Genomic DNA, 13,331 nt, shown 5'->3' with positions numbered 1-13,331 from the left:
ATGAAGGAACAGAGCAGTTTTTTTTTTTACTCAAGAGAAGTGCGTGAGATACCACAGAGGAACACAGTGGCAAAACAATCATTGACATTCACACAGAACTGATACATAAGAGGAGGGCCCAGGGGTTCATTCCTGTGGGTTCTCAGCTAGCTCAGCAAAACATTACTCCGCTCTCAAAAAGACACAAGTGTTTAACCTCTATTCAGGTTAAAAATATCCTCTCACAGAACACAAATCCAACTGCAGAGCATATTTGGCGCATTTAAATAAGAAAACATAAATATTGGCAATAAAGTGCAGCATTCTGTGGCAACAATGAGTGACCCTTATAATCCATCGATATCAAGTCAATGTCCAGGCAAACATCCAGATACATAAAAACATTCTCCTTCAAGTTTTTAAAAAAGGACATTAAACCTTCAAAGTCTAAGATCATATTCCTATTCTGTAAGACTGTTTGTCTTGCCGATTGGTGTGACTGTTATTGTAAATGGCAATGATAGACAAATCATTTTTTACAATATTACTGAGTGACAGAGTAGTCAAAAATCCTTTTGGAAAAAGTATGTAGTTAGAATATATGAGGAGCTAATCCTCTGGATTTGCACGGTTATAGAAGATTTTCTCTGACATCTGTCTTGATCTGTTGTCCTGCACAGCTACCTGATTTTTTTTAAACAGCCGGCAGAAACACAATGTTACCTGTATCTGTAAGTAAATACAACTGAGTAAAAACATTAACAATTTTAAACATTTCACAACAGTGTTTTGTGCATAATGTTCCAATAGTCAGTTGCATTGTAAAGATATTTAATTGTTTAGGTATTAACAATTACTTTGGGAATGAACAATTACAATTAATATTTCAGTGTAGTATTTGTCATCATAGTGCTTGTTCATGTCTGTTCTGTCATATTAAATTGCACATTGAAGGGCTCTTCTTCAGAATGAATGTGCATAAAAGATTTGAACGCAGCTTAACACTTCAAGGTTATAAAACCTCCTCTTCAGTAAAGAGTAATAGTGGTTACAATCTTCCTTACAACAACACCGTTTTTAAATGTGTGCACTAGTCACATGAACTGCCAACATGCTAGCATCCTCAGGAATGAACCCCTGCACCCATTTTCATTTCCTCGTTCGTCATCTTGTGACATTACTGACAAATCAGACCTACACAGGAAACAAGTGGCAGTGTCAAAAAAACAAGTAAACAAGGACGGAAGAACCCTTCCAGTAAAACTCTGTCAGTTGGACGTAGTGAAACTCTACGAGTGCTTTGTGCAGCACTTACAGTATATACATGTAGTATAAAATAAAAGTGAGAGGGTGTCTGAGAGTGTGTGTTGTGTGTGTGTTGAGCATGACATATGGATGTGCTGCATAGATAGCAACAGTGACATCTGAGAGGACTGAGCATGTGATATTTTCAAGCCTAGAACCGTCTTCCCCAACCAAACTAACTAATGCTTTAGTAAAACTTCTATTATTAGGCAAAGGCTTCAAACTCAGCACAAACTTTTCTAGAACCTTTACTTAAGATGTCATAGTGTTCAATACTCAGTCATTATATTTAGTGTTTAAAATGTACCATTGTGTGTGTGTGTGTGTGTGTGTGTGTCCGTATACTCCTGTGTGTCCATGTTTACGGAAAGACACAGAGTCAAAACGCTTGTGCATGTAACTTGACATACTTGAGCCTGCATTGGCACAAAGTACCTGGATGGATGTAGATATGGACATTCTGAGTTTGGGTGCATGAGGTGAACACATGCACGTACGACACCTCGCTGCATCAGTTCCCCCTGATGCCTTCTTCTTCCCCTCCCCTACGCAAACACCCCCCTCCCCTTCCTTGAACTTTAGATCCTAGTGCTCCTTGTGAGGGGGGGGGGGGGGGGTCAGCAGGGGGGGGTCAGTCTGAGGGACAGTTGTAGCTGTTGATCCACAGCAGGTCGTCCAGCACACCCCAGTGCAGGTAAAGAATGGAGCCTACCACCAGTACATGCATGATCTGGTGGCTGTTGCACCAGTAGTCAAAGAGGCCGGGGCGGAAACGCTCCGGAATGCGTGTGATGTTGATGACCCCGCCCAGCACGGCCAGCGCATCCATCATGAGGAAGTGGCGAAGTGAGGTGGGGCTGCCACCCCCCATGCCTACCCCACGCAGAAGAAAAAAGGAAAAGCGGAACAGCGCCTGCCAGGCGAAGGAGCGGAGCCGGCGAACGCTGCTTCGCGCTGTGACGGCGCAGTAGATGGCGTGGCTGGACAGCAGGATGTAGACTAACAGGGCCACAGTGCGGATGAACGGGTAGCACAGCAGCGTGCTGTAGACAATGGGCAGCGCCCCTGAGACAAGAAAAGAAACAGAGGAGAGTCAGCACAGAGATGGAGCGCTGTTGCCCTACTCAGCACGATGTAACGCCTGGTGCAAGCCACAGCGACACAGAGGTCAAATTGTTTGTACGGAGTAACACTGTTTTTCCAGAGTGTGGTGAGCAGCACTCAAATCCCTTAATGTTTAGCCACTTACTGTTTGTGTTGAATACAACACTCAACTTGTTTGTCCGTTTGGAAACTTCTGTGAATTAAAAATTCAGGAAACAGGAATTTGCTGAAATGAATTAAGCTCATATGGAGGGCGACGGCACTGGGTCATGATTCGGTGCACGTACCCAAACATAGAATACTATTTATGTATGAGTATGAAGCACAAAATAAAATTTCACCATTAAAGGTTCCGCCTGGAAACTTTTAGCTGCAAAACCGTTATTAGGAGATGCTGAGATTAGCACAACAAACAAATGAGCCTGCACGATGATAACACATGAGCTGAAAATGTGGGATATGATGGTCAAGCAGGTGGATCCATTCATTGTTCATTTGACTTAGCAGGAAGAGCTTAGCTGTATGTTTAGATTATAAAACACAGATATCCAGTCTCAAGTCACAATATTAATTATAAGTGTGTTATCATCAGAATATGTTATATTGGCAATCTAAATAGTTTCAACCTAGAGTTGATGAATAAGAAAGAATACTGCTTTTGTCATTTTAATAGGCTGCTACAAGCAGCATGGATAGATCAATAATCATCAACATGGATCATCGCTTACATTGGCTAATTTTACTCTGTAGTCAAATATGTTCGGACTAATCAGTGCTTGAACACCTCGGAACACAACACTTCCATTGTAAATCATTGAAAATCAATAAAGGGTACTTCCACCCACAAAGTAAACAGATCAGCAATAACACAAGGGCGGTTAAATGACAAACAGAGAAGAAATCTGCTGAGCTTACCCAACGTGTTGATCATGCAGATCCCACACACGTCGAGTTTGAGGAGGGTGTGGTAGACGGGCTCCCCTCCCTCGTGGTTCATGAAGAGGTGGTAGAGCACAGAACCCAGCTGGGGCGACAGGCAGGCCAGGAAGTGCACCACACCCAGCCACGTGACGCTGATCTGAGACCAGGGGATGTTGAGCGGCAACAGCACCAGGAAGCAAACCAAAGGGATGCCTGGAGAAACAGAGACAGCACAGGTTGTTAGAGGAGGTTTCACCTTGATTGAAGTTAAAGATGAAGCTAATGTGTAGCTCCTGTCAGGGCTGCACACACACAATCCTGAAACACTTTTAAAAGGAGATGCTGCACTCTGTGGCATGTATTTAATTAATCTAGTGTCCTTCAGTACATTCTTCACACTAAAATATAAATGGATTATTTACTGTTAGAAATTTCTTCTTGTGCCTGGGGTAAAGTGCATCTGATCAAAAACGATCCAATAAGGTTTCATGTTTGTGATGTATTATCTAGCTCAGGACTTTCGGGGCCTGTGCATGTCATTTTTCAAACAGTGCTGAGTGTGTGCAGACACCAGCAATAATAATGTGCAAGAGAGCAGAAATCTACATGATGACCACAAACGTATCATTGTTACCTTGTGAGTGGAAAACGAAGCTACAGCTATTTTTTTTCCGTTTTGGTTCAGCTAAGAGACATTTCAAACGGTCACATAGCTTCAATGTATGTTTCTCTTTTGGGCAAGGGAGAAGTGTTTACTGCTATGTTAGCAGAAATACAGACCTTGAAATGTGATGCACATATAGTTGTTACGATCATTTATCACTCCTTATCCTCACAGCACACATATTGCACTCCATTCCTTTTTTTTTTGCTCACTCTGCCGTTCCCAATGTCAAGGCATTTGTCCCAGCCAGGTGATACTGGCATTGCGTTCTACTGTAACACATCTATTTTAAGCGTGTTATCTCTGCTCCTCCCCCGACTCGTCCTGAGCTGACCGGCTAAAATGAGCCCCACTCAGGGTTAAATACAGTAGAGAGGACCTCCTATGAAGGCATAAACGCAGTGAAGTCTGCTGAGCTGAGCTGCGGGCAGGATGTTTTCAATTTATATGCAAAACAAGTCATCAGGAAGCAGCTCGTGAAACTTATATAAAATGTTACAACACAATAAAAGACTCATCTGAGCTGCATGCAAAGCTCTGCATCTTTTCTATTTAATTCAGAAGACTGGGCAAAAGCTTGTTGCCCTAAACATCACTGCCTTATATAGGCAATAATGTTGAGGGTGTCTGCAAGGCCACATGCTCAGCTGACGTAACAGGAGTGTTATAAGATTGCACAGGGCCACTTCCCTGATGATCACTTCTGCAGTTTATTCTGTGACAGCTGGCAGTTAGAAGTGAAGAAATGACCTTCCCAATTAGGAAGTTGTCAGACTCACAGGAGTCTGTGAACACACTGATGATGTACTACACCTTCCTACAACTGTAGGAGGTTTGTTATTGGTATTATTTCTATATTATAGTCTATGGTATTAAAAGGTCATGCTACTGTGGGGCTACTGTATTGGCAGCCTGAAAACAAGCAGACACATCAGTCTCACCACTGACTGCACTGATTAACATATTACTACAATTAATTTTGCCTTGTACATTGTACTACCCACAGATTGACATTGTTGTGTACCCACAACTTTTTTGACCACATGGAAAAGCCACTCAGAAAAGACATTTAAGGCAAACTTCTGCTTGTAAGCAAAGAAACACAGCTTTAATACTTTTTATTCTGAGGGCCTGAAGAAACGTGGTGAAAAAAGTATTCATATATTTTACTTAAGTACGAGTAAAAGTTCTGAATTCAAGATGTACTTTGCCAGAGGCCATATCATACAACTTGAAATACAGTATTTAACTAATACATTTGGGTGGAATCAGCCTTTACACTAACTTTTTACTCATAGGTATCTGGTTGGGCTGAAGCCAATTTTGTACAGATAATAGAGCTGTAGCCATTTATTTTTAATCAAGTGAAAGAAAAAGTCAACTGAAGCTATTTTGATAATCCCTAAATGGTTTCTGTTAGTTACAAGTTATATGGATTTGCTACTTATGTTTTGAAAAATTAAATAACATTTGAATACCGATATTTTTGGACTGTTGCTTTGACAAAACAAGATATTGAAGGACATCATTTTAAACATTACAAGTTATGGTTGGAATTTGTTTCACCATTATTGTATGTTTCAAAGTCTAAAACACTGATAAAAACAGTGCATAGTTGCAGACAAAAGTTTGTTATATTTTCCATTAACCTGGCATTATATTCGTGTTTTATGTTTCCACTTGTTTTGTCGAGCACACTGTGATGCAAATGTTGGTGCTGTACAAATAAACAACATTGTTCAAATAACAATATCTTAAATCTTAAATGCACATGGTCAAAAATGAAGGGGTTAATTCATGTATGCTTTTATAAACATAAATGGTCCATGCATTAGATGTGGCTTGGCATCCTTCCGCAGGTAAGTACTGTTGTGGGATAATACTCAAAGTCACACAGCAATCTCACCTGCTGACTAAGCAGCTCATGCAGAATTTCTGTACTCACCGTGAGTGTATATGTTTCCAAGTTCATTGTGCAGGTAAAACAGGCTTCTGATGCAGTCTTGCACAGAGGAGCTTGGCCGGTATCCCGTTAGGACGTATTTGTTGAACTGAAGATGTGGGGGTGAACTCGCCCAGTCCAGCAGCCTGGGTCCATTCAAATATGCCATAGCAAACAGCCCCGTCAAAAGGACGCCCCCGAAAAAGTAAAAAACAGACTGTACACCTACATACACATTTAATAGGATTATTGCAACTAAAACCTTATGGGATACCATTGGTGTTGTTTAGGGGTTCTATCTTGTGCTGTTAGCCTCCTAGCTTTGGCGCTAGTCTCTCAACACCGTGTTATCAGCGCCGCCGCTGTTCGCTCTGAAACGCCGGTACCTGTGTGAGTGTCATCCGCAAGGCTGGAGACAGACACGGCCAGCCACGTACATGGTGCGAGCTCGGGACGGTCATTACATTTGGCATCTAAAAAATGTCTGTGAAGCACCTAAAAGCCTGCAGTGGTTGAGAGGCAAATTGTCCCTCGTCATGTTAAAGCCACTTCCTCGTTAGCTAGCATTCCGGTGCAGCAGCAGGACGGGCATGAACGCGTCCCCGGCGGCAGGGATGCTGTGAGAGGTCCATCCAACTCCAGAGGGTGCTAGCTCCTAGCGGTCAGATCTGCAGTAGAGGACTAGCAGGTCATACCTTTAGTGTAATGAGAGCAACCCGGAGAGAGATGCTTGGGTCGGTTCCGTTTGATGCTGACGAGCTTTCGTAACGCGTTATAAGAAAAAAACAGATGAGATCCTTGATTCTGGAGCAGAGATTTAGGGAAGGTCTGCGGGCTAGCCAGCCGGGCAAGTCGGCTACCGATGTCCAGTGACTGGGGATGAGGAAGCAGAAATTTGAGCCGGGTGATTTACAACACATGCAGTCCGGTCCGTGAAGCTCACTTTCTTCAAAATCTGTTCCACACAATTATATCCCAACATTATTTCAGGCTGGCTGTATTCCTTGAAATGCAGTATCTTCCCTGGCGGCCTTTAGGTCCCCTGCATTGCCTTTTACACAACTGTCAAGCTACAGAGAACAACAACAACGACACTTCCGCTCACTGATTTCAAAATAAAACATGGCTCTATAAACGTGCCACAATATTTAGCATAATATTCAGATAAAGACTGCTCATTATGTCATTTTAAGGTAGAAACGCTCGAACATTTGATCATTTACTATGTAAAGTCGTGTTTCTTTTTAATGGACCTGAAAATTAATCTGTCTTATTTATTTTTTTAAATATTTGGTTTATAAAAGGAAATTATTGTAGAAATGCTATCCTTTATTATCCAAACAAACAGATCTAAGCATTTATTGCAAAAAAATATTGTTTTTTTTAAAACACAATTATTAATACACGCAAACTCTTTGATATTATACCTGATTAAGGTAAAAGGGCACATTTTAGGCCACAATTGACCATCTACTTGTCCACTCCCTGCCCTGTGTACAGCATAAATGATATTATACCCTAAATCACTTATCTTGGACTACTTGCACATTATAAGTATCATTGTACTTGTTGTTTATCTTGTTGTCCGCTCCAGGCAAATATATATGTGTTCCTCTACATAATGTAATTGACTATATAAAGATGGATGACAATTAAGTCCCTCTTATGTAACTATCATGTGTTCATTGTTTCTAGGCTTCAGCATTGGGATAAAATTATCCCTATAGGTTTTCTTAGTGTCAATTTGATTTAATACAACTTCATTAAAGAAACAACATAGAGAGTTGCTAAACCTCTACAAGGAGTGCAAGAGTCATCTTGACTGTTGGTACGTATTCTCTAACAGATTTGCAATTAACCAAATAACCCAAGCCTCGGGCACATAGTGACCTAGTGACCAAGTAGTTTTTCTGGAACTCCAAACAAAATGCCCTCTAGTCTATACCCAGTTTGTAATCCATCTTTTTTTCTAAAAAGGCGAAGAGTTTTCACTTCTGGTCTTATTCTGTTCTACTGGAACCACTCTCATGTTGCTCGGTGTCACTGGCAGTAAATGCCGACACCGACTGAACCACAGCTGCCTTCAGCACAGACGGAAATAGTGCAGTGGGCAACACATCTCACATTATAAACAGAGATAGCGTTTTTATTTTTCTCAGTTATTACGAAAAACAAATAATTTAATCAAAGCAAAACATGTTTTTCTTTCTGTAATAATATTATATTTAAGAGAAAGAAAAAGTCATGTAAATCATGTGTCTAAAGGCCTAGACCCATTTACGATCATAGAATAGGTATAAAGTGTGAGCTTTACTCATGAGAAACACGCAAACAGCTGCAGGTCTATAAATGAGTTGCCACATAACACTTTAAGTCCAGAGCTCAAGCTCTGTGCTAGATTCATTTGTATTTTGAAAACAAAAAAAATACTGTCATAATAGGCTTCATTTTATTATTGAGGTATTTTTGTGTCTTTTAACAAATAAAACACGTTTAAAACATAGAGTGTGTGGTTCCAATATTAGGCCTACTGCACAAAAGTAATTCATGCACTTGGATTTAGACTTTTCCGAGGTGCACTTGAAGGCAGCAGGTGACGCCAGTAATCCTCTAATAGGAGAGAACTGAGGATCTGCAGATGAATCACCCCACCTCCACCTCCACCTCCACCTCTCACCCCTCTGCTGCCTGGACCTTTCGCCATGTAACAGCCTACAGCCACACCTCTGTGAGGCTGTGACGTACAAGCACCCCCTCCCCTTTGGACCGACCAAATGTCACGTGTTCATATACAGTGGGGCAAAAAAGTATTTAGTCAGCCACCAATTGTGCAAGTACTCCCATTTAGAAAGATGAGAGAGGCCTGTAATTTTTATCATAGGTACACTTCAACTATGAGAGACAGAATGAGAAAAAGAATCCAGAAAATCCCATTGTAGGATTTTTAATGAATTAATTGGTAAATTATTGTGGAAAGTAAGTATTTGGTCAATAACAAAAGTTCATCTCAATACTTTGTTATATACCCTTTGTTGGCAATGACAGAGGTCAAACGTTTTCTGTAGTCTTCACAAGGTTTTCCACACACTGTTGCTGGTATTTTGGCCCATTCCTCCATGCAGATCTCCTCTAAAGCAGTGATGTTTTGGGGCTGTCGCTGGGCAACACGGACTTTCAACTCCCTCCAAAGACTTTCTATGGGGTTGAGATCTGGAGACTGGCTAGGCCACTCCAGGACCTTGAAATGCTTCTTACGAAGCCACTCCTTCGTTGCCCTGGCGGTGTGTTTGGGATCATTGTCATGCTGAAAGACCCAGCCACGCTTCATCTTCAGTGCCCTTGCTGATGGAAGGAGGTTTTCACTCAAAATCTCACGATACATGGCCCCATTCATTCTTTCCTTTACACGGATCAGTCATCCTGGTCCCTTTGCAGAAAAACAGCCCCAAAGCATGATGTTTCCACCCCCATGCTTCACAGTAGGTATAGTGTTCTTTGGATGCAACTCTGCATTCTTTCTCCTCCAAACACGACGAGTTGAGTTTTTACCAAAAAGTTCTATTTTGGTTTCATCTGACCATATGACATTCTCCCAATCCTCTTCTGGATCATCCAAAGGCCCTCTAGCAAACTTCAGACGGGCCTGGACATGTACTGGCTTAAGCAGGGGAACACGTCTGGAACTGCAGGATTTAAGTCCCTGGCGGCGTAGTGTGTTACTGATGGTAGCCTCTGTTACTTTGGTCCCAGCTCTCTGCAGGTCATTCACTAGGTCCCCCAGTGTAGTTCTGGGCTTTTTGCTCACCGTTCTTGTGATCATTTTGACCCCACGGGGTGAGATCTTGCGTGGAGCCCCAGATCGAGGGAGATTAGCAGTGGTCTTGTATGTCTTCCATTTTCTAATAATTGCTCCCACAGTTGATTTCTTCACACCAAGCTGCTTACCTATTGCAGATTCAGTTTTCCCAGCCTGGTGCAGGTCTACAATTTTGTCTCTGGTCTCCTTTGACAGCTCTTTGGTCTTGGCCATAGTGGAGTTTGGAGTATGACTGTTTGAGGTTGTGGACAGGTGTCTTTTATACTGATAACGAGTTCAAAAAGGTGCCATTAATACAGGTAACGAGTGGAGGACAGAGGAGCCTCTTAAAGAAGAAGTTACAGGTCTGTGAGAGCCAGAAATCTTGCTTGTTTGTAGGTGACCAAATACTTATTTTACCGAGGAATTTACCAATTAATTCTTTAAAAATCCTACAATGTGATTTCCTGGATTTTTTTTCTCATTTTGTCTCTCATAGTTGAGTTATACCTATGATAAAAAATTACAGGCCTCTCTCATCTTTTTAAATGGGAGTACTTGCACAATTGGTGGCTGACTAAATACTTTTTTGCCCCACTGTATGTGAGTGTGTGCATGTGTGTGTTAATATGCAAAGGAAGGGACAGTGTATTGCATCATGACAGGGTAGGGCAGTGATTGGTATAGTGCATAATAAGGTGTGTAATGTGCCATGGGGACTGTGGGCATCCCCCATGGTGGCAGTGTTTGTGCCCCACAAAGTCCAACAGTGTTCACAGACCCCTGAGACTGGTAGGATGGCTGACCCAGGGATTCATATGTCAATGTCTTTGGAGGTCTCCTGTCCCGTACTGGTCGCCTGGCTGGTTCACACAGAGGGGTGGTAGATCTATCATTGTCAATGTCACATCTGGCTGGACCATTTTGATGTTGATTCTCAGTGTCCTGTGCATGGTCACTTCCTGCTGTTTGTTCATACTCATTGTCATTTATCTGTTCAAATTCCTGTTCACTGGATTGGTCCTGCTCCATCAGTACATGTTCCTCTGGTGTGATCCTCAGCTGTCGTATTGCCTCTCCTGTCGGTGTGATCAACCGTGCTTGTTCATGTGAGGATGGAGAAGTCACAGTGTGTCTCTGGGGCACATAGGGAAGCGTGGTATGTGGACTTTGTGACTTAGCTGGCCTGGACACTCTTAACCAGTATTGTGCTCGGGGAATATCATCATCAGACGAATCACTGCTTTGAAATGGTTCTCTCTGTCCATGCTTTTCTGTTTGACTCCTATTCTTCTGTCTTTCTTTGGTTGCTGTTTTGTTCTTGAACTGTTCAGGCATACTCACAGGTAAGTCATTTACCATGTGGAGAAGATTTCTGTGAAGAGTACGTATTTTATTGCCACCTGTCTCGGGACACACTTTGTAAATGGGGCTCTCATTTACCTGTTCTTTAACCACATACACTGTTTGTTCCCAATAGGACCTCAGCTTTCCCGGCCCTCTTCTCTCACTCAGATTACGAACCAGGACTCTGTCACCGGGCTGCAGGACCACTCCCCTCACATGACGGTCATATTGTCTCTTCCCTCGTGCGCTGGACTGCTGGCTGTTCTGAGCTGCTATTCGGTAAGCCTCTTTCATCCTCACAGCCCATTTGTCTGCATACCCCTGTGCTGTTTCCGACTCTTCTTCACTGGATAGGCCAAAGAGCAGATCTACTGGGAGGCAAGGATGGCGCCCAAACATGAGGTAGTGGGGTGAGAAACCTGTGGCCTCATGTCTGGTGCAATTGTATGCATGCACAACCAGTGGTAAGTGTTCCTTCCAGTTACTCTTTTCCTTCTCTTGCAGTGTTCTCAACATCTGGAGTAAAGTTCTATTAAATCTCTCTGCAGGGTTTCCCTGTGGATGGTACGGAGTCGTTCCGGAGTGGCTCACTCCAGCCAGATTCTGCAGGGTCGTGAACAGGACATTTTCGAATTCCTGGCCTTGATCGTGGTGCAGCCTGCCCGGAAACCCAAACCGAGGAATAAAGTCATTGAATATTTTCTCTGCAGCTGTTCTGCCTGATTTGTTCCGTGTCGCATACACTTGGGCGAACCTACTGAAGTGGTCTATACATACTAAGATGTAGTCATATCCTCCTTTGCTCTGTTCCAGATGCATGTAGTCTATAGACACCAGCTCCAGGGGTGCACTGGTCGTGATGCTTCCCATCGGTGCTCTGTCATGGACCACAGGCTTCTTTTGCTTTATGCAGGGGCATTGTTTTGTGACATAGGCCTCAATGTCCTTTTTCATAAAGGGCCAATAGAAACGATCTCTTGCTAGCCCAATAACCCTCTCTGTACGAGAGAGGTCTTGAATATACATTCTATAGTAACTCAGGAACCCAAGTAACTGGCGCACTTACCCCACTGTAGTAGGTCTTTTCTCCCTCAGTGACATCACAGCCTGTATGTCTTTTGGGTCTACTCTCACACCATCAGCTGAGACTAACCTCCCCACATACTGTACCTGACCTCTGACTTAAACAGCTCGCATTTTGTGGGTCGCAGTTTGACACCATGGCGTTGCAGGGCTCTCAGTACTTGACGTACTGCACCAACATGATCACTGACGGACTTGGAATGGAACAGAGGATGTCGTCAAGGTAAGGAATACAACATTCATCACGCAAAGTGGCAAGCATCTCCTCCATGCTGCGCTGAAATGCAGCAGGAGCATTGCAGAGACCAAATGGTATTCTTACCCACTCATGTAGACCACAGGGAGATATAAAAGCTGTCATGTGGCGGGATCCCTCAGCAATGTAGCCTTGGTGGTAGGCTTGGCCCTGGTCGAGAATGCTGAACCAACTGTGGCCTCCTAGAGTGTCTAAGAGGTCCTGGATGCGAGGCAGTGGGTGGCGATCTGGTACTGTTTTCTGGTTCAACAGTCTGTAATCAATGCACAATCTGAGAGTTCCATCTCGCTTCCTGACACAGACTGGTGCTGCAAAAGGTGACTTTGACTTAACGATCCAGCCTTTGACAAGCAGGTCTTGGATGTACTGTTTGACCTCTTGGTAGAGTGGTTTGGGAATGAAGGCATATGATTTTTGGACTGGAATGTCATCTTTGAGATTGATGGTCATTTGGAGGCTGGGGATGTCCCCAATATCACCGTCATCTCCAGCAAAAGCCCCTGATTCCTCCAACACCATTTGTTTTACCTCTTCATGTTGTTCACTTGTAAGATGGCTGACGTCCACAGGTGGGTGCCACAGTGATGCAGTGGGTGATGTCTGGTCAGGGCTGGATACTGGTGAAGAGTTAACAGTATTTACCTGGGTGAGTTTTTCATAATTTCTGGGACAGTCTGTCTCTATGACCTTGACAATGGGTTCAATGCTGCCTAGAAGAGTTCGGCCTGGCAAGGTCACATCATGGTTGGAGTGATTTGACACTGGCACTTTAATGAAAGGTCTGTCTGTTTTGTGAATTTCCATTAATCCCGCCCCTATAACAAGCTTCTCCAACTGTGCACTGTCAGGTGTGGGCTCAAACAGCACAAGTGGCTCTGGGGGGTTAATGTTTGCTGGGACCCGGCACCTAATGTAAGCTACATGACCTGCTGAA

General features: G+C 43.1%; 1 protein-coding gene and 1 long non-coding RNA gene across 2 annotated transcripts; one reads left to right on the top strand and one right to left on the bottom strand.

Annotated features, from left to right (window-relative positions):
• On the bottom strand, positions 1-6,978 carry paqr4a (progestin and adipoQ receptor family member IVa). Its single transcript, XM_063904862.1, has 3 exons — positions 5,919-6,978; positions 3,304-3,522; positions 1-2,349 (listed from the first exon to the last, which is right to left on the bottom strand). Exons 1-3 carry the CDS (start codon positions 6,190-6,192, stop codon positions 1,916-1,918), a joined length of 927 nt encoding a protein of 308 aa, XP_063760932.1. The 5' UTR covers positions 6,193-6,978; the 3' UTR covers positions 1-1,915.
• A 3,444-nt stretch (positions 6,979-10,422) lies between these two features.
• Positions 10,423-11,896, top strand: LOC134878691 (uncharacterized). The gene is made up of 3 exons (XR_010167708.1): positions 10,423-11,337; positions 11,413-11,522; positions 11,607-11,896. It is a non-coding gene; the product is annotated as an uncharacterized LOC134878691 (long non-coding RNA).
• The last annotated feature ends 1,435 nt before the right edge of the window (positions 11,897-13,331 follow it).

This window comes from Eleginops maclovinus, chromosome 16 (assembly GCF_036324505.1).
Source record: "Eleginops maclovinus isolate JMC-PN-2008 ecotype Puerto Natales chromosome 16, JC_Emac_rtc_rv5, whole genome shotgun sequence".
In the NCBI taxonomy this organism is placed as follows: domain Eukaryota; kingdom Metazoa; phylum Chordata; class Actinopteri; order Perciformes; family Eleginopidae; genus Eleginops; species Eleginops maclovinus.
The sequence above is the reverse complement of the archived record's forward strand: the minus strand, read 5'-3'. Positions and strand labels throughout refer to the sequence as shown.

Coding starts and splice junctions, on each gene's coding strand:
- paqr4a (XM_063904862.1), bottom strand. CDS start 6,192: ATGGTATCCCATAAGGTTTTAGTTGCAATAATCCTATTAAATGTGTAT. Junction 3,523..5,918: donor TGGAAACATATACACTCACG/GTGAGTACAGAA, acceptor CTGTTTCTCCAG/GCATCCCTTTGGTTTGCTTC. Junction 2,350..3,303: donor CTGCATGATCAACACGTTGG/GTAAGCTCAGCA, acceptor TTCTTGTCTCAG/GGGCGCTGCCCATTGTCTAC.